General features: G+C 49.9%; 1 protein-coding gene across 1 annotated transcript; it reads left to right on the top strand.

Moving 5' to 3' along the window:
* The first annotated feature begins 9,128 nt into the window (after positions 1–9,128).
* Positions 9,129–21,586, top strand: RHOU (ras homolog family member U). The gene is made up of 3 exons (XM_008251049.4): positions 9,129–9,682; positions 11,296–11,354; positions 18,354–21,586. Exons 1-3 carry the CDS (start codon positions 9,421–9,423, stop codon positions 18,807–18,809), a joined length of 777 nt encoding a protein of 258 aa, XP_008249271.1. The 5' UTR covers positions 9,129–9,420; the 3' UTR covers positions 18,810–21,586.
* Positions 21,587–24,858: the final 3,272 nt, after the last annotated feature.

The raw sequence follows: 24,858 nt of genomic DNA, 5'->3' as shown, positions 1-24,858 counted from the left end.
TCCCAGGCCATAGCAGACAGCTGGATCAGAAGTGGAGCAGCTGGACTCAAACCAGCACCCATATGGGGTGCCGGCACTGCAAGCAGAGGCTTTACCCACAAAGCCACAGCACTGGCCCCCATCTTGCTCTTTTTAACAACCCTCTTGTGATAATTACAATTCCTTTCAAAGGCAGGATCCCCAATGACCCAGCTACCTTGCACTATGCTTCACCTCCTGAGGATCTCACACCCTCCCCACATTGCCACTTTGAGGGCCAAACTTCAAACACATGAATCCCTGGGGGGAACACACCCGTCACGTCTAACACGCTGAAAGAGATGGCAAAAATCCCGACTCTGGGCATCGAGTTTTGATTCTACCCCTAGCTGAGCAAACCAATGTCTCTGAATCACCACCTTCTAACCTATAAAACTTGGGAAGCAACAGCACATGTTCAGGTTTTGTGAGGGCTGGATAGGCATGAAAAATGCTTAGGACATCCTGAGTTTCATCAGTGTGGCTATAATACAAAGGTTCATATCACCTGGAAGATGACTGGCGGGGGAGTCTGTTTCGATCCCCTAATTGCACTGAGCAGTCTTCTCTCCTGTGTCACAGCAAGTTTGCTTGTAGCTCCAGCCAGAAATCTGCCCTCAGGCACATTCTTTCTATCATATTTTGCACGTCCCTAAGGACACTTGCACGTCCCTTTTCAGGCATTTATTTTACAAGTATCTCCTTCTTACAGATTGCAACCTCCTTCGTACCCAGGGTATGCTCTGATCATGTTTGCCCACAATTGCGCACATGCAGTTATGCTAAGTTCATGAGTTAGATTCCTACACTCAATAACACAGTTAAAATCATACACTTGCCCCTCTGCAATCAAATTCCTATCATTATTTCAGTGGACAGAAGCTGCAGTTACTTTCTAATATAGTCATCAAGAATACACACAACAGAGAAAACAGGACTCCTGGTACAGTAAACTCTCACTCCTTCTCTTAGGTAGATTGGTATGGCACTTGGGTATTCACCCATTCGTTCCAAATCTTACACTATTATTGCAAACCCAGGAATGAATTTTGACAACTATTGGAATACTATATAAAAACACCTTTCTCCCCCTGTTTGTAGGATTGTGGGATCTTTCATGCCCTCAATTGGAAGGACTTAGAAAAGAGAGAGCTGTAGTTTCTGGAAGGGAGTCAGGCAATCCCATCATTGCAGAACTGTTGGCCGGGGTGATTATGGTTGTTAGGAAATGATTACGTGGTCAGTTCTTATCTTTGGGGTGGCTGAAAATTAGGGGAGGTCAAGGTTTTGCAACAGCTTTCTAAAGCATTCTTATCATCTGCAAGGACTTGGGCAGCTGGGGTATGTTTGGCCTGGGGAGTTTCTGTGACGTGTGTTTGAGGGGCAAAGCTGGAGGCACACCAGTTGCTTCCACGGCCTGGGAAGGAACTGCTGCTATCGGAGGAGTCAGAGAGATAGGAGGGAAAACTGGGAGTGTTTCAGCAGCTCTGGAGGGAACAGCAAAGGCCTTTCTCACCAAGGGGAATGGTGGAGGTGCAGCAGCTGGGAAGACCCAGAGCAGGGGGCCTGACAGGGGACAGTAAGCCAACACTGAGGGAAGTACGGCCAACACCAGCTGGACGTGCATAGCATCTGGTTTACGCATTAGCAGTGAGCCTGGCCTTTCCCAGCAATGTACCTGCCAGCCCGCCAAGGGCCCTTCCCGGGGCTTTCATTTTCCTCCTCCTGGAACTTATGCATGTAATTTGCCATTTGTCTCTTTTGTAATAATCCTGCAGAACCAGTTCGGTTGGTTAAAAATTATTAAAACTCTTATAGCAAGCACTCATGGAAGATGATATCCCGATTAAAAATAAACAGTAGAAATGTAAATAATATACAGTAATACTTTGTGATATGTGTTCCTGGAAAAGTTTTGTATCAAAAAGATTTTGGTCCCTCAAATCACATTCAAATTTTTATGATAAGAGTGCTATTTAATTCAAAAAGTGTACAGCAGGTAATTATCACTGTTCTCTGCTAAAGCAAATAGTTCTTTGGAATGCAAATAGAAATCAGTCCTATTGAGTATGATTTGTAAGTTAGAGTATTTTAATCATTATAATTTTGAAATATTAATATAATTCATAAAAGGGAATAAATCGAATATATGATATAATTAATTATTAAGAGGATACTTCAAAAAGTTCATGGAAATGGAACTAAAACATGTTTATTCTGAGGCAAAAAAATAAAATCCATGTATGGTTTTTTTCATAATATCCTTTTTCCATGAACTTTTAAGTTTTATTTATTTATTTGAATGTCAGTTTATTTGAATGTCAGAGAGACAGAGAAAGGTCCTCCATCCTCTTGTTCACTCCCCAAATGGCCACAATGACTAGGGCTGAGCCAAATGGAAGCCAGGAACCTGGGGCTTCATCGGGGTTTCCCACATGAGTGGCAGGGGCCCAAGCACTTGGGCCATCTTCCACAGCTTTTCCCAGGCCATTAGCAGGGAGCTGCATCATAAGTGGAGCAGCTGGGATAGGAGCCAGCGCCCACATGGGATGCCAGCATCACAGGAAACAGCTTTCCCCACTCCACCACAATGCCAGGCCCTTGTTCATTTTCTTGACTAAACAAGATAACAGAAATTCCATAGCTAACTCACCTATTTTCTTGTCTTGAACATCTAGATCATTTCTGGCATTAACCTCTATAAAACTGCAGCTACATGGCATTTTTATATACACAGAAATGCATGTGCTCATTCATGGAAATACATGTGTAAAGTGTGAGTCCCAGGTGCATAGTTACAAGATGCAAGCAGGCTAAATCCCTGAGCTACCATTAGGAAGGGAGCTGCCTTGGAAAGTCAATAAATCTGCTATGGATCTTGCATGATCAAAAAATTAACTCCTGGGGCTGGCGCAGTGGTGCAGTAGGTTAATACTCTCCCGGCAGTGCCAGCATCCCATATGGGCACTGGTTTGAGTCCTGGCTGCTCCTCTTTCAACCCAGCTCTTAGCTTATGGCCTGGGAAAGCAGTGGAAGAAGGCCCAAGTGCTTGGGTCCATGTACACACATGGGAGACCCAGAAGAAGCTCCTGGCTCCTGGCTTTGGACCGGCGCATCTCCGGCTGTTGTGGCCATTTGGGGAGTGAATCAATGGGTAGAGGCCTTTTTCTCTCTCTCTCTCTCTCTGCCTCTCACTGTCTGTAACTCTACCTCTCATATAGATAAATAAAAATCTTTACAAAAAGATTAACTCCTATATCCCTAAACACTAATATTTTTATTTGCTACTGCAGCACAGTGTAGCCTAATAATAAAAATAAAATAATAATAATAAATAAACATTATTTTCAGAAATATTTTTGTAACTGGGGCCAGTTTTGTGGTATAGTAGGTAAAGCCACCACTTATGACATGGGCATTCCAATATGGATGCCCATTCGTGTCCTGGCTGCTCCTCTTCTGATCCAGCTCCCTGCTAATGGCCTGGGAAAAGCAACAGAAGATGGTTCAAGTGCTTGGGCCCCTGCCATCCACATGAGAGACCAGGATGAAGCTTCCGGCTCCTGGCTTTGTCCTGGCCCAGTCCCAGCTGCTGTGGCCATCTGGTGAGTGAACCAGAAGATAGAAGGTTGGTCTCTCTCTCTCTCTCTCTCTCCCCTCCTCCCTCCCTCTTTCTGCAACTTTTTCAAATAAATAGAGTAAATATTTTAAAAAAATTTACTATCAAAATTAATTATTGTTTTGCACCTCTTAAAATTCCATGTTACTGGGGCTAGTGTTGTGGCATAGTGCCTGTGATGCCAGCATCCTATACGGGCACCGGTTCAAGTCCTGGCTGCTCCACTTCTGATCCAGCTCCCTGCAGAAGATGGCCCAAGTGCTTGGGCCCCTGCACCCTTGTGGAAGACCCAGAAGAAGCTCCTGGCTCCTGGCTTTGGATTGGCACAACTCTGGCCATTGTGGCCAATTGGCAAGTGAACCAGCAGATAGAAGACATGCATTCTCTCTCTCTCTCTCTCTCTCTCTCTCCCCTCTGTGTGTAACTCTGACTTTCCAATAAATAAATAAATCTTTTTAAAAAAGATATATTAGGGTAGTTTTTGCCATGTTAGTAAGAAGCTATAAATTCTTGGGGTGGGCATTTGACCACCAGTTGGGACAACTGCATCCCATATTGGACAGATTTGAGTTCTGGCTCCATTCTTGATTGCAGTTTCCTGCTAGAGCACAGCCTGGGAGGTAGCAGGTAGTGGTCTGGGTGGTTGAGTCCCTGTCACCCTCATGGGAGACCTGGATTGAGTTCCCAGCTTGCAGTGGAGCATTTTTGCAGTGGGCTCTCTCTCTCTCTCTCTCTCTGCCTCTCAAACTAATTAATTTTTGTTTGTTTTTTGTGTGTGTGTGTGTTTTTTTTTTTTTTTTGACAGGCAGAGTGGACAGTGAGAGAGAGAGACAGAGAGACAGAGAGAAAGGTCTTCCTTTTGCCGTTGGTTCGCCCTCCGATGGCGTGCTGTAGCCGGCGCATCACACTGATCCAAAGCCAGGAGCCAGGTGCTTCTCCTGGTCTCCCATGCGGGTGCAGGGCCCAAGGACTTGGGCCATCCTCCACTGCACTCCCTGGCCACAGCAGAGAGGTGGACTGGAAGAGGGGCAACCAGGACAGAATCCGGCGCCCCGACCTGGACTAGAACCTGGTGTGCCGGCGCCGCAGGCGGAGGATTAGCCTATTGAGCCGCGGCGTCGGCCTAAATTCATTAATTTTTTTAAAAATTTAAAAATCCTAGAAAATGTACTAGTACTGTGCAGGGGGGTATATCCTTTGGTAAAGTGGTGATTCTGCCTCTTAGGAGATAATGGCCAGTGTAGGAGGCACACTCAGTAGGTTCAGGAGATAAGTGCTGTGATAGGAGCAAGGACAAGGACACCAAGATAAGAGGTCAGGGCACGTGTCTGGAGGAGATGAGACTGTGTGATAATTATCAACAAGTCAGAGGAGTGAGCAGGAAAGGGGCGCAAACCTGTTCAGTTTCAGAAAGCGGACGAGAAGGGAGCTCGTGACGGGTCTCTTGGGCTGCAGTGAGTCACGGGGTAGATGGCTGGAAGGCCTAAAGGAAATGCCAGGGCTGGAGACCGCTGGCTGGAGAGTCCTGTAGGGACCAGATTTTAAGAATGCAAAGTTCAAGGGCTGGCGCTATGGCGGCCAGCCTAAAGCACCGGCATCCCATACGGTGCCAGTAATAGTCCCGGCTGCTCCACTTCCAGTTCAGCTCCCTGGTAATGGCCTGGGAAAGCAGCAGAAGATAGTCCAAGTGCTTGGGCCTCTGTCACCCCCATGCGAGAGCTGGATGAAGCTGCTGGCTCCTGGCTTCGGCTTGGCCTAACCTTTGCCATTGCAACCATCCAATGAATGGAAGATCAATCAATCTCTCTCTCTCTCTCTTGCTCTCTCTCCAACTCTTACAAATAAATATTTTTTTAAAAAAATAGAAAATGGTCTCTTTTACTTTAGCCTTCGATAATATTTATTGATCAATTTTTTGCCTGACATTCCAAATATATAGGATATAGGGAAAAAACATGTTCCTAGGGTATAGGAACAAATACATTAAGTTCCTGATCTTAGGGAAACTTGTAAGGGGAGATAGACAGTACACAAATCAAAGATAGGATTTGGGCCATGTACCTTGGGGGATGCCTGGCAGTCCCTTGCCTCTGGCAGCATTCTGTCATGCCAGGCTTTCAAACTCTGACCCAACCCTGAACTCTGGGGCATGAGGTCTTTCCTATGTTGTCTGCAGAAGATTCTTACCCACAGCGGGAGAGTTAGTTCTGGGCATTTTCGATAAGGCTACATACAGGGAGTTAATTGAGTCTAGAAAGAAGGGCCAAAGTGAGTGTGCATGAGACAATATTGGACACAAAAGACATAAAAGCCAGAGAAGGAGGTTTTGTGATACAAAGAGCTGACTGCTGGCTAGATATTGGGGCAAAGCCAAGTTCATAGACCCATATCACATTGTGGGGATTGCTTTAAGAAAAAGAACACAAAAGAAAGACCAGTAAAGTAGGTACAAAAATATATGCTAAAAAAGGAGAAATGCATTACAGTAAGTTGCCAATTTTAAAAGGCAAACAAACACCATAAACTTAAAGTCCAGAAGGAAACATAATACTTTAATGGACTGCTTGGCACATCCGTATATTACTATTTTTCCCATGCTTTTTAAGCTGCCTACCCTTGGAACACTACCTTGGTTTTCCAATGCGTTATCTATAGGAAGAAAAGACAGTTATGTCACACACAGGTGAATTTGTTCTTTGTTTTTTTTTTTTTTAATAGGTTTGCGCCCTTCTAAACAAAGGAATTCAGAACAATTCTATTTCTTGTGACTCCCTGCAAAAACGCATGGTGCATGTACAACTATGCCTGCAAATACAACTATGAAAGCATCTGCTACATTCAGAGTGTATTTCTGACAGCAGAGAACCTGTCCAGGTGTAGCTGACTGGCCAAACCCTCTTTAACAGTGATATGTGTTTTATAGTGGGAGGATGTCACGTGAGCTTCCGGCTCTGTTACTCTTTACCACTGGAACCTTTCTAGTACAGGACACCCGTGTGACTCCCACAAAAGGTAGCAGGTGTGTCCATGGCAGCCATTGCTATGCCTGGATGGTTAGCAACAACACAACACAGAACTATAAACCACAAAACTCATCCCTGCAAGATCAGGGCTTGAGAAAGGCAAGCCAGACGGTTGACGCTCAAAACCTTAAGGGGATTCGGGTTCATGAAGGTGAAGTATTAGCACATACCTGACCTTCAGCTTTAGGCGTCCCTTGGGGCCAGCACTGTGGCGTAACTGGTTAAACCTCCACCTGTGACGCAGGCATCCCATATAGGCACAGTTTCTTTTCATTTCCTTTTTTTTTTTTTTTTAAGATTTATTTTACTTATTTGAAAGACAGAGAGATGTAGAGCCAGAATGAGAAGTCTTCCATTCACTGGTTCACTCCCCAAACGTCCACAACGGCCAGAGCTGAGCTAATCCAAAGCCAGGATCCAGGAGCTTCTTCTGGGTCTCCCACTCAGGGTGCAGGGACTCAAGGACTTGAGCCATCTTTTACTGCTTTCCCAGGCCATAGCAGAGAGCTGGATTGGAAGTGGAGCACCTGGTACTCGAACCAGCACTCACATGGGATGATGGTGCTGTAGGCGGCGGTTTTAACCCACTGCTCCACTTCCCGACCAGCTCCCTGCTAAAGCACATGGGAAAACAGCAGAGGCCAAGTTTTTGGGCCCCTGAACCCATGTGGCAGACCTGGAAGAAGTTCAGGGATTCTGGCTTCAGCCTGGCCCAGCTATTATAGCCATTTGGGGAGTGAACCAGCAGATAGAAGATCTGTCTCTCCCTTTCTCTCTCTAACTCTGGCTTTCAAGTATATTTAAAAAAGAAAAGAAAAGAAAAATCAAAGTTAGGCTCCACTTAAATTCTGCCCCCTAAAGACCTCCCTTATCCTAGCTAAGGATCCCATTAATCCCAAAAGAAATGGTTCCCCCAACTTCACTTTGGTTGGCTTGCTCCCCAGAACGTTCATGGCTGCTTTAAAGAGGCTCAGTATGGGGAGAAGATAAAGAAAAAAAAAAGGTGCAGTTAAGTGGTAATAGTTAACATAGATACAGCGTGTGCTCATAGCCTAGTCGCCTAGGGCCTTAGAAGGCACCCTTTTCAAGTGAGGGGTCCTCGGTCCAAGCTTCTGGCCTCTTGATTAACCCTTCTCTGCATTCTGACCACGGCCATACTTCCAAGTCTGAGCTGAGCACAAGGGCTTCTTTTCACCTTTAGGACATGGGTTAGGAGCTCTTGAAATAGAGCTGGACTCTGAGTTTCTACTCTGGCCCTGGTGCTCGTAAGCTTATGGCACTCAAAACACATTACTTACATTACTTACAAGCTCAGGTTTTCTCATCTGTGAAATGGGCACAAGTCATGTTAAGATAAAAGGAATTGGCCAGCGCCGGGGCTCACTAGGCTAATCCTCCTCCTGCGGCGCCAGCACCCCAGATTCTAGTCCCGGTTGGGGTTCCGGTTCTGTCCTGGTTGCTCCTCTTCCAGTACAGCTCTCTGCTGTGGCCCAGGAGGGCAGTGAAGGATGGTCCAAGTGCTTGGGCCCTGCACCGGCATGGGAGACCAGGAGGAAGCACCTGGCTCCTGGCTTCTGATTGGCGCAGTGCGCCAGCCACAATGCTCCCACTGCAGCAGCCACGTGGCCGGGGGGGGGGGGGGGGGGTGTGAACCAACAGAAAAAGGAAGACCTGTCTCTCTCTCTCTCTCTCTCTCTCTCTCTCTCTCACTGTCCACTCTGCCTGTCAAAAAAAATTTTTTTTAAAAAGATAAAAGGAATTAACAAATGCAGAGTGCTGGTTCATAGAGCGACTCCATATCTGATAGCTATTAGTAGGATAGTACTCGTGTTGCTGGTATATGTCTCTTCACACACCACAGTATAAACCCCAAGGAGCAGGCCCAGAAGAGATGGCTCTATTCTTTAAATGGGCCTGCAGGTGGGAAGAAAACAGAAGAAAGAGGCAAGGATAAACGGACTGTATTTTCAGGTAACACTCACGTCGCCAAATAACATTTAAGCAATGGGAGCCATAAAGAAACACCTTGGGCCATAACCGCAGGAAGGCGCGTGACAGACCCAAAGCGGGGAAAAATCTAAATAGCAGGAACAACAGGGCCGGCGTCCTTGTGCTCCTAGATGAGAATAAATGATTTGAAAAGAAAACTCCCAGCAGCACGGAACAGGGGAGTGAGGGCGTGGAAGAAACTCAGGTTTCGGAACCGTCTCGGCCAGGCAAGGCCAAGGCCCCAGTCCCCGGGAGCTTGGGAACAAGCTGCCCACGCCGGCCCGGGTGCTGCGGGCGCTGCGCCCCCCGGGGGGCGGGTGCTCGCGGCTCCCACCGAGCGAACGCTCGGGATCCGCCGCGGAGCCGCCCAGCAACGCGGGTGCAAGGACGCGGAGCGCAGGCTGGCGGCGCTGTGGCCTCGGCGCGGGGACGGAGGGGCCCCGCCGGACCCGCCTCTTTCCCCTCCCCTGCCGCCCGCCCCCCAACGCGTCGTGTCGCCGGGAAGCCGGGCGGAGGCAGAACGATCGGGCAGCACGGCGCTCGGGCCGCAGTCCTCCCAGCACGCGGGGCAGAGCCAGCTGGCGCCCCCGGGAGCGCGGAGCGGCGACCCTCCCGCCGCCTTTGTCCGCGCGAGCCGCGCGGCCGGAGCAGGAACGCGCTCCCGCCGCTGTCGGTGACAGCTCCACCCTCCCTCCCTCCACCCTCCGGGGCGGAGGGGCGGTCGGGCCGGGCCCTGATCGCCCGCGCCTGCAGGTCTGCGCGCGAGGACCGATGCCCCCGCAGCAGGGGGACCCCGCGTTCTCCGGCCGCTGCGAGGCGCCGCCCGTGCCGCCTCGCCGGGAGCGCGGAGGACGAGGGGCGCGCGGGCCCGGGGCGCCGGGGGGCCGGGGGCGCGCGGGCGGCGCGGAGGGGCGCGGCGTCAAGTGCGTGCTGGTCGGCGACGGCGCGGTGGGCAAGACCAGCTTGGTGGTGAGCTACACCACCAACGGCTACCCCACCGAGTACATCCCCACCGCCTTCGACAACTTCTCGGGTGAGCCACGGCGCGCGGGGCGGGCGGGGGCGGGGGGAGCGTGGGAGGGGGGAGCCCGCAAGTGCGGGGCGCAGGCTGGGGACTCCGAGCCAGCTGGAGTTGGCCGCGGAGGGACGAGGAGCCCCGAAACCGGGGCTTGGGGAGGCGCAGGCAGGCGGGGCAGGGAGTCGGAGTCGGTGCCTGAAGAGATCGCTCAGTTCAGTAACCCGGGGACGGACCGAGTGGAACAGGTGGAGTTCAGGTGCTAGTCTGCCACGCAGAGGAGTTGCGTCAGGTCGACGTTGCTGACGCCACTGTCCCATGTCTTGGGCAAGGTGACGCACAGGTGCCTCTGCCTTTTTACCTGGGGCTGCGTCCCTCGCTGGGGGCTCAGCTGCACGCGGGGGGGCCGCATCTCCAGGCTTTAAAGGGCCGCCCTGGTGGCCCTGGAGGCGGCTGAGATTTGCGCTAACCCTGGGGCGTGAACAGCCTTTCTCTTCCCAGCCGGTTGGCTGTTCCAGCTGGCTGGTAACTTCAGGAGCTCTCTTCAAGCTACTGAAGACCCCTGGGTACGGGCTGCCCCGTCGTTTGGTGTGGGTGATTGAACGCTAAACCATCCCCTTGATGTTGGTTTTTCAGATCTTCTTGAATTCTAAAAAAAAAAAAAAAAAAAAAAAGTTAAAAATGACAGAAGCCAGTGGGGGGGGGCACTGTCTTAAAAATATACCCCCGTTCACCCACCCCAAGTTCCTGATGGGCAGGTCCTGGTGCCTCCCTTCTTCAAGATACCCTAGATAAAAGGGCACCACACTAGTGGGCCCTGTCTCTTCTTCCTCCCCCTCCCCCAGCCTACTCGGATAAACATTTCTAAACTGTTGGGAAGTTGTTGTAGAAAGAGCCCGAACTGAGCACCGCTTTCCCATGGAGATCTCCATGCCTGGGCCAGACGCAGGCCCCCTCCTCCCACCCCAAATACCCTGATCCTGGTCAAAAGGTGGGCACCGGGCGGCTTGCTTTCCTTCCCTTTCTTAATCCTCTCTTTGAACTGACAGAGAGAGATAAGAACGTCCTCTCCCATAAACGGGACCATGCGGGCAGCCCTGGTGTTTGCACAAGTTCTCAGAAAGACCTAGGATTGGATGGTAAACTCTGAAAGTGAGGAGCATTTCTCAAGGAGGGGCGGGAAAAAAAAAGACACAATTGTTTGTGAGGTTTTCTATTTATCTAAAACTGCAAGGTTGGTTCCCCTTTACCAGCCTACCACCCCTCACCTCCCCCCTCCCCGTGTTGTTTTTTGGCCCTTTGAAACAAGTGTGACAGGAAAATAAATCTTCCAGGGCTGGGAGAAAAGCACAGGCCCTTCTTGGGGCACCATCAAAGGGCTCTGGGCTTTGCTGCCTCATGCATGGCCATAGAGTACATTGCCAGCCATGGAGGGTTTGTGGACAGAAATGCCTCCTCCATGGGGGCCTCCTGGATTTAGGCAGGTCTTTAAGCCTTTAGAGGACCCCCCACCCACCCAGCAGGCACTGAGGCACTTGGGGCAGAACAGTAGTGGGGGCTCGAGCTATTGGTCTTGTGAAAGTGGTTAGAGAGGCACACCTCCTGATGGTCATTTTGGTCTTGTTTTGAAGCCGTGGTGTCCGTGGACGGGCGGCCCGTGAGACTCCAGCTTTGTGACACCGCCGGTCAGGTCAGTATCGTGTTACCCCGCGGTGCTGGGAAAGGAAACAGCCTGTTAAAGGTTTCCAAAGGACCTTTGACGTGTCTCCAGAAGATTCTCTCAGTAACTGGGTCACTCCTCCGGACCCGCCCCTGCTGCTGGCCCTCTCGCAGGGCTGGGCAGCACAGGACAGTCTTGGAACCGGCACAGCAGGGTCTGGTCAAGCCTCGGATGGCCAGGGAAAGGAGGAGGCGGGGTCTCAAGAAGGGGGTCCCCTTTAGCGGGAGTTCGCAACACAGCTCGCTGTGTGGTTTTCACTGAGAAAACATCAGTTAGCTGTTGTAATCCTTGCTCAAAGTAAATGGGTGATGTCATCATCAGGCTCATCGAGCTGGTATTTTAAGAAATTTGCTCAGGAAAGAGATGGGGCTTTTGTCAGTAATGTGAATATTTCCTTCTCTGACTGCCTGGGACCAACCCCAGCCGCTGAAGCAGAGGCAGAGAGCATTCTCAGCTGCAGGATTGAACGGACCGCCGCTCCCTCACTCTAGATCCTGAACAGTCATTCCTGGCTCGCGGACTGGGTGCTTTGGAGCAGCAGCCCAGCAGTGATGGAGCGGGCATGGGTGTGGGATTCCTCTGTGGTGGAACTGTCTCCACCTGTCCCCCCTTGGTGGGTGCTGTGTCACTGAGGTCAGACTGTGCCTTGTGAGCGCTGTGCAGAGTGACAGATGACACCCGTGTTGTCTCCCCTGTATTCTCTCGAGTTCAACAAGGTGTTGGGGAATCCTGTGCAGGCAGGGCAAAGTGCTGACAAAGGCAACCTGCCAAAGGTCAGGGGTCCTGATTTTTTTCCTAAGATTATTTATTTATTTATTTATCAACTGATTTCAGAGGCAGAGTTACAGAGGAAGGGAAAGACAGAGAGAGAGGTCTTCCATCCGCTGGTTCACTCACCAGATGGCCACAATGGCCCAGATCTGAAGCCAGGAGCCAGGAGCTTCTTCCAGGTCTCCCACGTGGGTGCAGGGGCCCAAGTGCTTGGGCCATCTTCTACTGCTTTCGCAGGCCATGAGCAGAGAATTGGATCGGAAGTGGAGCAGCTGAGACTCGAACCAGTGCCCATATGGGATGTAGACCCCTCAGGCAGAGGCTTAGTCTACTCTGCCACAGCATTGGCCCCAAATGTGGGCATTAAAATGTGGGCAGGATCGGCGCTGCAGCTCACTAGGCTAATCCTCCGCCTTGCGGCGCTGGCACACTGGGTTCTAGTCCCGGTCGGGGCGCCGGATTCTGTCCCAGTTGCCCCTCTTCCAGGCCAGCTCTCTGCTATGGCCTGGGAGTGCAGTGGAGGATGGCCCAAGTGCTTGGGCCCTGCACCCCATGGGAAACCAGGAGAAGCACCTGGCTCCTGGCTTCGGATCAGCGCGATGCGCCGGCCATAGCGCGCCGGCCGCGGCGGCCATTGGAGGGTGAACCAACGGCAAAAAGGAAGACCTTTCTCTCTGTCTCTCTCTCTCACTGTCCACTTTGCCTGTCAAAAAAAAAAAAAAAAAAAATGTGGGCAGAGGGGGCCGGCACCGTGACGTAGTAGTAGGCTGAGCCCCTGCAGCCCAGCACACCTCTCTGCCAGGGGACGTCACCCAGAGGTCACTGCCCCATCTCGGGGCTCCCTCACAAGTGCAGGCTCTGCACAAGGAATGTGACCTCCTGAGCCGGCATTTTGTTTCTCGAATCCAGCACCATTGCAGGGCTTGATGAGGGTTCTAGAATGGACGAACATTGAAATGCTGGGTTCTCCGGGTGGTGCCACTGGCCATGGATCTGTCACTCAACACAGGTTGTGGGGAGGACAAAGCAGTGTATAGAAACTTATACAAGAAGTACTGTGAGCTGAAGAACAGGGGTGGCTCAGAGGTACAGGCTGATGCTCCTGGCAGAAAAGCCTCCAGAGTTTTAATGGAGGAATAGGAGTTTTACTGGAAAAACTTGGTAAAAATGACTCTGAATTATCCAAGAAGAATTTAGATACTTTTTCCTTCATATTGGCTGTTTGAAAGGGAAGCATAAATGTCATTTTAGAAATAGTTTCGGCTGGTGCCATGGCTCACTTGGCTAATCCTCCGCCTGTGGCGCTGGCACCCCAGGTTCTAGTTCCAGTTGGGGTGCCAGATTCTGTCCCGGTTGCTCCTCTTCCAGTCCAGCTCTCTGCTGTGGCCCAGGAAGGCAGTGGAGGATGGCCCAAGTGCTTGGGCCTTGTACCCGCATGGGAGACCAGGAGACGCACCTGGCTCCTGGCTTCAGATTGGCTCAGTGCACCGGCCGCAGTGCGCTGGCCGTAGCGGCCATTTGGGGGGTGAACCAACAGAAGGAAGACCTTTCTCTCTGTCTCTCTCTCTCACTGTCTAACTCTGCCTGTCAAAAAGAAAAAAGAAAAAAAGAAATAGTTTCACAGAAATGTTTATAGGAGCTGGCATTGTAGCAATGCCAGCATCCGCTTTCAGAGCACCAGTTTGAGTGCTGGCTACTCTACTTCCGGTCCAGCTTCCTGTTGATATGCCTGGGAAGGCAGCAGAAGATGGTCCAAGTGCGTAAGTCCCTACTGCCCACGTAAGAGACCTGGATGATGTTCCTGGTCCCAGACCCCGCTGTTGTGGCCATTTGGGAAAGTGAGCCAGTGGGGGCTGGCACTGTGGTGCAGTAGGTTAATCCTCTGCCTGCGGTGCCAGCATTCTATATGGGTGCCGGTTCTAGTCCCGGCTGCTCCTCTTCCAATCCAGCTCTCTGCTATGGCCTGGAAAAGCAGTAGAAGATGGCCCAAGTGCTTGGGCCCCTGCACCTGCGTGGGAGACCCCAAGGAAGCTCCTTGCTCCTGGTTTCAGATCAGCACAGCTCCAGCCATTGCGGCCATCTGGGGAGTGAACCAACAGATGGAAGACCTCTCTGTCTGTCTCTAGTTGTCTCTGTAACTCTTTCAAATGAATAAAATAAATCTTTAAAAAAAAAAAAAAGAAAGAAAGAAAGTGATCCAGTAGATGGACAAGATCTCTCTCTCTCTCTCTCTCTCTCTGTGTCTGCCTCCATGTCTCCTTCTTTCACTCTGCCTTTCAAATAAAGAAATCTTTTTTTAAAAAATATGTAACTAGAGCCAGCGCCGTGGCTCAATAGGCTAATCCTCCACCTTGCGGCGCCGGCACACCGGGTTCTAGTCCCGGTTGGGGCGCCGGATTCTGTCCCGGTCGCCCCTCTTCTAGGCCAGCTCTCTGCTATGGCCAGGGAGTGCAGTGGAGGATGGCCCAGGTGCTTGGGCCCTGCACCCCATGGGAGACCAGGAAAAGCACCTGGCTCCTGGCTCCTGCCAGGATCAGCGCGGTGCGCCGGCTGCAGCGGCGGCCATTGGAGGGTGAACCAGCGGCAAAAGGAAGACCTTTCTCTCTGTCTCTCTCTCTCACTGTCCACTCTGCCTGTCAAAAAAAAAAAAAAAAAAAAAAAAAAATGTAACTAGAGGAACATCGGTTGGTAAGCTCAGTGTGTTTATAAATTATTCTTTCATGATGAATCAAGGTCACCATCTAAAAATCTGTAGAAAACCACCTTCGAAAACTACAGGAATCCACCCCCACCCCCCCCACCCCCGCTTTCCAATAGCAAAGCCAGTCAAGGGGCTAGACTTCTACTCTCCCTGGTCACTCTCTGATAAGCTGCCTTTTAAAGGATTTGATGTGACGCTTGGCGTGCTGCCTTAGCGTTCACCCAGCCTCTTGGAAGTCGACAGCCTGAACTGCGTGTAGTAGGCGCATGAGCCTGGGCACAGTTACACTGGAATGTGCAGTGGGAGTGTGTGTTTCCCAAAGAAAGTCATGAGCTGGGGGCCGGCGCCGCGGCTCAACAGGCTAATCCTCCGCCTCCAGCACCGGTACCCCTGGTTCTAGTCCTGGTGGCGCCGGATTCTGTCCCAGTTGCTCCTCTTCCAGGCCAGCTCTCTGCTATGGCCCGGGAGTGCAGTGGAGGATGGCCCAAGTCCTTGGGCCCTGCACCCGCATGGGAGACCGGGAGAAGCACCTGGCTCCTGGCTTTGGATCAGCGTGGTGGGCTGGCCTCAGCACGCCAGCCGCAGCGGCCATTGGAGGGGTGAACCAACCGAAAAGGAAGACCTTTCTCTCTCTCTCTCTCTCACTGTCCACTCTGCCTGTCAAAGAAAGAAAGAAAGAAAGAAAGAAAGAAAGAAAGAAAGAAAGACCGACTCTGCTGGCTGAATGCATGTCCAGAGATGGTTTGGTTTGCTTGTTAGGCAGGTGAGTCTATAAGATGTCAAGAGGAGGTCTCTAACACTGGACTCGCAGTGTCACTCAAGTGGAGAGACCAGAGAGACTACTGAGTTTAAGATGCATCCCCTTGGGCATAAGAGAAAGGCTCATTGCTGAAACAAGAGTAGCTCACTGTGGAACTGCCCACGGGAGCTGAAAATTCCTCAGCCTTTTGACTCAGAAGGAACTTGGAAGAAATCTTTATGCTTAAAAGACAAAAACCGGCCGGCGCCGTGGCTCACTAGGCTAATCCTCTGCCTGCGGTGTCAGCACACTGGGTTCTAGTCCTGGTTGGGGTGCCAGATTCTGTCCTGGTAGCTCCTCTTCCAGTCCAGCTCTCTGCTGTGGCCTAGGAAGGCAGTGGAGGATGGCCCAAGTGCTTGGGCCCTGCACCCACATGGGAGACCAGGAGAAGCACCTGGCTCCTGACTTCAATAGCGGCCATTTGGGGGGTGAACCAACAGAAGGAAGACCTTTCTCTCTCTCTCTCTCTCTTTCTAACTCTGCCTGTCAAAAAAAAAAAAAAAAAAAAAAAGACAAGACCCAAAAACCAAAACCCCTCCAATGGCAGCTTGACCAAGAGGAGTGCTGCCCTAAAGCCTCAGGCTCCTGCCTCTGCCCCGCCCACCCCTGAGGGGCCGATGCTACTGCCAGCAGCTGACCTGGCCAGCACCTGCCTGGCCAGCACTTACAATCTCTGGGCCTTGGGACATTTTCCCTGGAGGGTGCATTCCAGCTGGCCTGTGGCCTCCGTGCGCATGTGTGCATTGCATTATTTCAGCAAATAGCCAAGGAGTCTCGTCAGGCACCAAGCAGGACGTTTCATTTCTGTTTCACTCCCGGGACCCTGTAGCCAGACTCTCAAGAGCTGTGGAGAGCCAGCTTTCTAAAAAGGCCAGTCCGAGTCTGGGCCCTGCACTTGCCTTTCTTTCTTTTTTTTTTTTTTTTTTCCTGCCTTTTTTTTTTTTTTTTTTTTTTGGTAATGTAACCCCAGAGTCCATACGGAGAGTGGCTACCGCCCAGTAGTGGAGAGCAGCTACTAGAAGGGGCTGCCGTAAGACATTTGGCCCCCATTTTATCGTCTTCCTTCAAGACCTTCTAGAACAGACAGGGAGTATTTTAGTAAAAGATCTTCAGAGCTAGTTGAGTTTCTCTGTTTACCCTTTGAGGCCAAAGTTGGCACTAAGAAACTTAATCCATTCTTATTCTGCTGTCACTTACGATGTACAAGTGGCAGTGACTCTGAAATGCCATATTCACTCCTGAGCACTAGAGCCGGGCAGCTGGTGGTCGCCCCACAGTGGAAACCCAGAGCCTTGAATGAAGAAAGTACCTTCAAATAAGACAGCTGCAGTTTCCCCATAACTCTAGAGCAACACATGGAGAATTAGCAGGTATTTTTTTTAAAGATTTATTTATTTGAAAGAGTTACAGAGAGATAGAGGCAGAGAGAGAGAGAGAGAAAGAAAGGTCTTCCATCCACTGGTGCACTCCCCAATTGGCCACAATGGCCGGAGCTGCACTCATCTGAAGCCAGGAGCCAGGAGCTTTTTCTGGGTCTCCCACACAGGTGCAGGGACCCAAGGACTTGGGCCATCTATTGGAAGTGGAGCAGCCGGACTCAAACCGGCGCCCATATGGGATGCCGGTACTGCAGGCGGTGGCTTTATGTGCTAATCCACAGCACTGGCCCGATAAGCAGGTTTAAAAGAGAGAGAGAGCGATGCTGGTGTGGAATCCTGTGTCTTCCTTATACAATCAAATCCCCTTACTGACACTGTGCCTGGTTGTGAGGTGATGTTGACTTTGTGTTGCCTTTAAGTGGATCACTGCACCAGGCCCTTCAACAGTTTGCTGATGATTTACTTATAACCAACCGTAACTGACTCGATTTAGTTCTCCATACTTTAAGAGCAGGTGGATATGTGCATTTTTTTGGTTCTTTATCTGTCCAAAGTGTTGCAAATGGAGGCCTCTGGTACTGGCAGCCATAAAGGGGGGGAAAAGGAAGTAAGAGACAGGGAAGGAAGGAAAACAAAACAGCTGATTCAGCCAGAAGCGGAGTGTGGGAACTTATATCCAAAAGCTGACACCGAGACACACGGGTGCTCTGCGTGTGCCAAGGGCCAGCGCCTAACAGAGGCTCCACCTCTGGATCTGTCCTTGTGTGTCAGGAACATTATGTTCCGTGCTGTGAGTGCACAGTGCGGATGGGGTGAAGTCAGCATCTCTCACAGCTGCGGTGGGGAAGAAGACAGCGGTGTTGGTAGAGGGGGGTGTGCCACAGTCATGTTGGGCTTCTGGGGATCAGCACGGCTGCCGTCTCCATTTCAGCAGAGAGTGAAGCTGCTTCCCTCCGGCCAAATGCTAGGTAAAGTCAGTTTTATTTCTGAAGCCGCTTGCTTTAAGTACTTTTTCTTTGGTCAGTTGCAAGCAGGTTGTGGGTATTGATGAAACCCTGAACACATCTGGCGGTGTTAGGGCCATAGTTGGCCCTAACATAGCTGGCCCTGGAAGCAGGTGGCCGCCGAATCTGCACCCCTCCCCAGAGCCCCCAATCCCACTTGGGTACACAGCAAGGTTGTTGCCAAGACACTGGCTGTTCCATCTGTAGCCAGTGACTTTTGATTGCCTGCCAGCGCCTTGTAGGAGAGACGCTCATGGGTGTTGCTGGCGAGAATGGATTTCCAAAATCACCTTTGGCTTCTCTGCTTTGTTGCAGGATGAGTTTGACAAGCTGAGGCCCCTCTGCTACACCAACACCGACATCTTCCTGCTGTGTTTCAGTGTGGTGAGCCCCTCGTCCTTCCAGAATGTCAGCGAGAAATGGGTGCCGGAGATTCGCTGCCACTGCCCCAAAGCCCCCATCATCCTGGTGGGGACACAGTCCGACCTCCGCGAAGATGTCAAAGTGCTTATCCAGCTGGACAAGTGCAAAGAGAAGCCCGTGCCGGAAGAGGCGGCCAAGCTGTGCGCCGAGGAGATCAAAGCCACTTCCTACATCGAGTGTTCCGCCTTGACTCAGAAAAACCTCAAAGAGGTCTTTGACGCGGCCATCGTGGCCGGCATTCAGTACTCAGACACACAGCAGCAGCCAAAGAAGTCTAAAAGCAGGACTCCAGACAAAGTGAAAAACCTCTCCAAGTCCTGGTGGAAGAAGTACTGCTGTTTCCTATGATGCTGGCGAGAGGCCCAGCCGAGGCCACTTTCACATGAACTCCATGTTAGAAGCTATATTAGCTGACACGATGCGTTTTACCGTGTAGGGCCTGTACAGAGAAGGTGGATGCTTTTGTAGTCTGAGTTGCCAGTGTCCGTGTTCTCTCTTGCCTTTAGTTTCCTCGTTCGGTTGAGCGTAGGGATGAGATACGTATGCAAGATATTTTTGAAGGGAGTTAAGACTTTTTCCTGACTCTGGAATTGAGCGCCCTAGAACTCTGGATTAATTTATCCTGAATAGAGAAAAGGCACCTTCAAGAAGTGGATGTCAAAAATGAAGTTTCACTACACTAGAAAGTACAGAAGAACAAAGGTGGGGTTGTCTGGTTACCCTCTCTTACTTAAGGGCTACTTAATGCACAGAGCAGTGTGTACGTGGGTCAGCCATGCTGAGGACAGCTGTCAGCTTTGAAACTCCATGCAAACTCTACCTTTTTTCTTTCTTTATGAGCAAAAAATATGAGGAAAACAGGAGACCTCTGCCTACAAAACCTCAAACCAGTCACTTCTGTCATTTCATAGTGTCCGGGCCCTTAAGGTTTCATAAAACAACCAGCAAAACAGCCCACTGTGTAGACCAAAAAGGAAACGTGTTCTTTGGGGTTTTTCCTCCTGAATCCAGTTTGTGTCGACTCTGTGTGAACACAGGCAAAATGCAGTGCAGTGCAAACAATAGCCAAGGTAGCCAGAAGTCCCTGTGTCTTCTTTAGGGAGCGCCTCATGCTGAGATCAGAATGTGTGTGATGTTTGCTCTCGCTGCCGTAACAGGTGCACAGAGCTGCCCAAGCCTCGGGTGAGGGGAGCACCAGGGGCCACCCACCGGGAGTTCTCAAATTGTGCCGTCTGCAGAGCAGTGAGCACTCCTGAAAAGCTAACAGGCAATGTTTCTGGGACATGAAGCGCCTTTTTTCTTAAGTCCGCCAGAACGTATGTTCATGTATACACGCACACACATGCACTCAGGCACATGCATGCACGTATGTGCGTATGGCTGTATCTGCGCTGACACAGGTTTACAAACAGAAGAAAGCATGGCCACAAAGAGCAGGTATTAGGCTGGTGGCTTCCTCTTGAAGACTTGCTTAATATACCCTGGATATGATTTTAATTTACATAATTTTGAGGCCATCTTAAAAATAAAATTAATACCTTTGAATTCCGTTAAAGCAACTGATTCAGTTCCCTGATGGCTCTCAGGACACTGGCTACTGACTGCTGAGGGGCCACGGAGGGTCAGGCATGGCAGGTCAGGGACACACCCAGTCAGGGCCCTCACTGTCCCATGCTTTCTCACCATGGACAGTCAGGAGACAAGTCTGTAACGCGTTCCTCAAGGTGGCAGTTTTTTGGACTGAACCTTGGGGACAAAGTGCCACATCAGAAAGAGTGGGCGACCCGCGAGAGGTGTGCCTCTGAGATGCTGCACGCACATGAGTGGAACCCTTGTGAAGTTAACATTGTCAAGCCTGCAGGAGTGACACACTCACCAAAATCCCCTCAATACCTATGGAAGTCTCCGAAAAGCCAGGGGAGAGGAGAAGTTTATCTTAGTGAGCTTTGGGTTGCCTTTTTGTTTATATTTTTTTAAAAATTCAACTTGTGTTTTTCTATAGAAAAAGTGGAACAATCAGTTCATACCTTAGGTTAAGGGCTGCTTTTTATTTCTGTTAGTAAAATCAAACAATTTCTTTATTTAACAAAGGTTAGTCTTTAAACCACTGAAATACATAAACAATTTGCCATTGATTTTCCAGCATGTTAAAACTGACACCAGTCGTTGTTTCACAAAGCATTTAGTTACAGCCTGAGTGGATGAAGTGGGTTCATCTGTGGAAATTCTTAAGACATGCATTCCCGTCTTGCAGTGTGTCTAGCTCACCTGTCTGTGAGAGGCCAGGCTTCCCAGGCTGTCCTGGTGGGCAGAGGGGAGGGGAGGAGGGTTGAATTATTCAGCTGAGAAGTAATTCTAAACATTGTATTAAAGGAAATGTCGTGGGGTACAATGCAAATTCCCTTTCTAAGGTAGGACACAAAACTTGAAAGAGTTTGTATGCATATGATGGTGTAGGGGGCTGCAATTGGTCATCCTGGGGGAGACCCTTTGGCCCCCTCAGCTTTCCAACCACAGGTAGAAAACAGTGAGGGGCACTGTGTGACCCCATTCTGAAAGCTTTACTCAGTTTATTTTTAACCAGCTTAATAAAACCTGGCACTAGTGCTCAAAATCTAGGGAGTTGACCTTATATGCAACTGTTCAACATGCTGCCACATTTTCTAGGATAGCAAAGGTACTTGAACTTTTCTTCCGCTCTTTATTTCCTTATGAGAACAGGGATTGGGGCTAAAAATTTTTGTGTGCTTGAGTTAAATATAAAGTTGTTTTACCTCAAAGCTGAAAACATGTTAAACTTGCAGCGATGATTGTATGAAAGAGTTGTGCTTTAGCGAATACCACTTTGGCTTCATGTCATAATTTAAAAATTTAACGTGTCCCTAAGCTGATATCACTTTTTACTATGTTTGTAGAAGTGGATCTTTTGCGACCTTGTTCTCTGATTGACTAAGACTGACACAAGCCAAAACAAGGACAAGGTCTTCTCTCCAGACTCTCTGTAACCTGGTGGCCTTACCAAGTTGTAATTCTCTGTTTTCAATCGTAAATGATGTTGGGCAGAATGTTGTACTTAAAAATGCTATCAATGAGGTGTATGAAATAAATCCTGACTTATGGCAGTAGCTGCTTTTTCCTACTGAAGAATCCTGTTATAAGTTATATTAGCTTTTTGCCACTTTAGCAAAATACCTGAGAGAAGCTTGTATGAAGGCAGGTTTATTTTGGGTTGTGGTTCTGGAGGTTCTCAGTCCAAGGTTGTGTAAGTCTCCTTTTCTATCCAGTGATGCCAGGGGATGGCAGTTGAGGAGTATGTGCAGAGACAGGACCATGCGGCGTGCCAGGAAGCAGAGAGAACAATGAGGCCCAGCTTGGGTTTTTCTTTCTTTTTTTTTCTTTTTTTTTCTTTTTTTTTCTTTTTTTTTGACAGGCAGAGTGGACAGTGAGAGAGAGAAAGACAGAGAGAAAGGTCTTCCTTTTGCCGTTGGTTCACCCTCCAATGGCCACCGCGGCTGGCGCGCTGCGGCCAGCACATCACGCTGATCCGAAGCCAGGAGCCAGGTGTTTCTCCTGGTCTCCCATGCGGGTGCAGGGCCCAAGCACTTGGGCCATCCTCCACTGCACTCCTGGGCCATAGCAGAGAGCTGGCCTGAAAGAGGGGCAACCAGGACAGAATCCGGTGCCCCGACCAGGACTAGAACCCGGTGTGCTGGCGCCACAACCAGCTTGGGTTTTATAACCAGCTCTCACAATAACCACCTCCCAAGGGCAGACCCCCAAAGACCTCCCATAAGGGCTGTCTCCCAACTCCGCAGTTAGATCATTTCCATTGTAGTAACATCAATTTATAACTCTTGAGATTTACAATCTGCATGAACCTGGGAGCCATGGCCTATTCAAACCATAGCAGAAGTGGATGAAAAGTCAGCTACATGTTGAAGCGGCAACCAGTTGGGAAGCATCTTGGAGTACCTCAATACAGAGTTCTGTAGATTCTCAAATCACAGTCTCAAGCATTCCCTGACTATGCATTCATAACAGACCTTGTGCTACTGTCCCAGTGTGTTGCAAGGAGCACTATTCTCAGAGCCAGTCCACTTAGTGGGCATGAAACAGCCTGAGATCCAAGCTTCAGTTTCCTCAAGTGTGAGCAGCACTGACTTCTGCACCAGGATCTTTGAGTCCTGAGTCATGTGATGTGTCAGTCACCGTGGAAGAGGTTAGAAGTCTATGGTACCATGATCTACCAGCACAGGGAGCTGTCCAGGTCTTCTGTGTGATTTCATGAGGCCCCTGATGTCCATCTGATCATGGGACAAGGATGCAGCACTTATTCCAGAGACTCCAAAGAATGCAACCCCAGGAAAATGACTGTTCTGAGCGACTTGAAGTCATCTTGCTTGCTTCCATACCTTGCCCCCGTCTCAAGGTGATCTGTAATGAAGGATGCACCTGCACACTTCATTTTCATCATGCCACAGAAGCCAGGCCTAGAACCTTCATGAGTACCCGGTAGACAGTCACAGTGGATGGCAGTACTTCTCAGAAAGCAACTAAAACTACTTCCCAGTTCCACATAGGAATAGAGATACCAAAAGCTGACTTCCTAGCCCTCAGCAGCTGCTACGGGGGAGCTGACCCCAGTCCAGAGGAATATGGATCCCTGATCTACTTGCCCCATCGGGGACAGGCCTCCCAAGTACACATCCACAGAGTGCCTTGTCCTTATAGGGAACATATGGGTGTGTATCACTGAGGTATTCACAGGACCTGAGGAAGTAAGAGAACAAGAAGAACCTAAGAAAAACACTTTTCTGAAAGGCAGAAGTTCCCAAAATGGAGGCAAATCTGACTTGTCTTGCAGGCCAGGCTGGACAGAACAGGAGTGCAGAGAGGAGAGACAGATGTCAGAGAGGCAAAGACTCCAGAGTGGCTGTGATGTCAGGGCAGTGATGGGGAGGAAGGGGTGGGGAGGCTGGGCTCTGCCCCTGTGCTGCCTTACCCTACTCAACCTTTGCACCATGCCACAGCTAAACTTTCTACCCTCCGAAGGGGATAAGCATAACACCCAGCCCAACACGTTAAGGAAAGGATCAAACCAGGGTTGTGACTGTAAAGTGCTGGTGCGTTGTAAGCCTTCAGTGCATGTTCACTCTGTTGGTCTTCTTAATAGACTTGGTCAATGATACCTTAAATTTCCATCACAGCAGGATCCCCAGCCAATACTCAGGCCCCCACCCTTCCCTTCCACCAGCACCCCACTGAGGGCACGATTGGCCCCTAATGGTTTTCATCTCCACCTCATTTAAATTTTATGAGGCTTGTGCTTTTTATAGATGCTTAAACATTCATTTTGTTGACTTCCACAAAATTAGAATTACATAGATCCTTCCAGGAGTTGCACAGGCTGGCTCTATGGACCAAAGCTTCTGCTGTACTCACGAAGCCATGAGGGGCAGACTACCCTCACTAAAAGCCATCAACGGAATCCTGCAGTTAGTGAGGCAGCAAGTCTGAATCCAGTGTGCAAAGGAGGCTTGGGAGTCAATGGGCAAGGTAGCAATGCAGGCGTTGATTGCAGAGGTTGTGGCTCTCTGATGCATTCTCCAGCCCTCTGCTGTCTCATGGCTCCTGTCATCCAAGAAGCTCTTGCTCCAGACTAATACATTCTTCATATTTTTACAGTCATTTATCCACCTGAGTCAGCCAACTATTGATCCCCCTGATGTTAAGTGCGATGCGCAATCCTAACGATCAAACCAAGTCTTGAAGAGATATAGCTTGTATATGACAGATGTGTGTATTGGGAGGTGGCTATTTAAAAAGGAGGACACATTCATTCTGAAGCAGAATTTACCTCTGGCCCTGGCCTCCTGCGTGTTGCACAGGCGTTTGCAAGCTAACTCACTGCACTAGCCTCCTGTGGCTGCTAGAGCAAATTCTGCAAGCTCAGAGGCTTAAAGCAGCACAGACTCACTCCCTTACTGTTCTGGAGGTGAGAAGTCTCTCACAAGAGGGAATTGGCAGGGGCTCATCATTTCCTGGAGATGCTATAGAAGAGTCTGTTTTCTTGCCTCTTCCAGCTTCTGGGGTCCACTTGCACTCCTTGGCTTGGGTCTTTCTCCACCACCAAAGCCAGAAACAGCCAGTCCAATCAAATCTACCTTCCTCTTCTGCATATAAGGACTCTCATTATTATATTGGGGCCACCCGGATAATCCAGGGTACTCTCCCCATCTTAAAGTCAAGCGATTAGCAAACTTTAATTCCATCTGCTACCCTAACTTCCCTTGGTCGTGTAGCATCCAGGGCCTAGGATGTGGACACAGTCATATCTGCACACCTTACTTCTGAGAGGGTCCACTGTGGCTGCTTTCAAAGAAGGAAGCCAAGGACT

Source organism: Oryctolagus cuniculus, chromosome 13 (assembly GCF_051225735.1).
Source record: "Oryctolagus cuniculus isolate XC-2025 breed Fujian yellow rabbit chromosome 13, ASM5122573v1, whole genome shotgun sequence".
Classification (NCBI taxonomy): domain Eukaryota; kingdom Metazoa; phylum Chordata; class Mammalia; order Lagomorpha; family Leporidae; genus Oryctolagus; species Oryctolagus cuniculus.
This window is presented reverse-complemented; position numbering and strand designations above follow the sequence as displayed.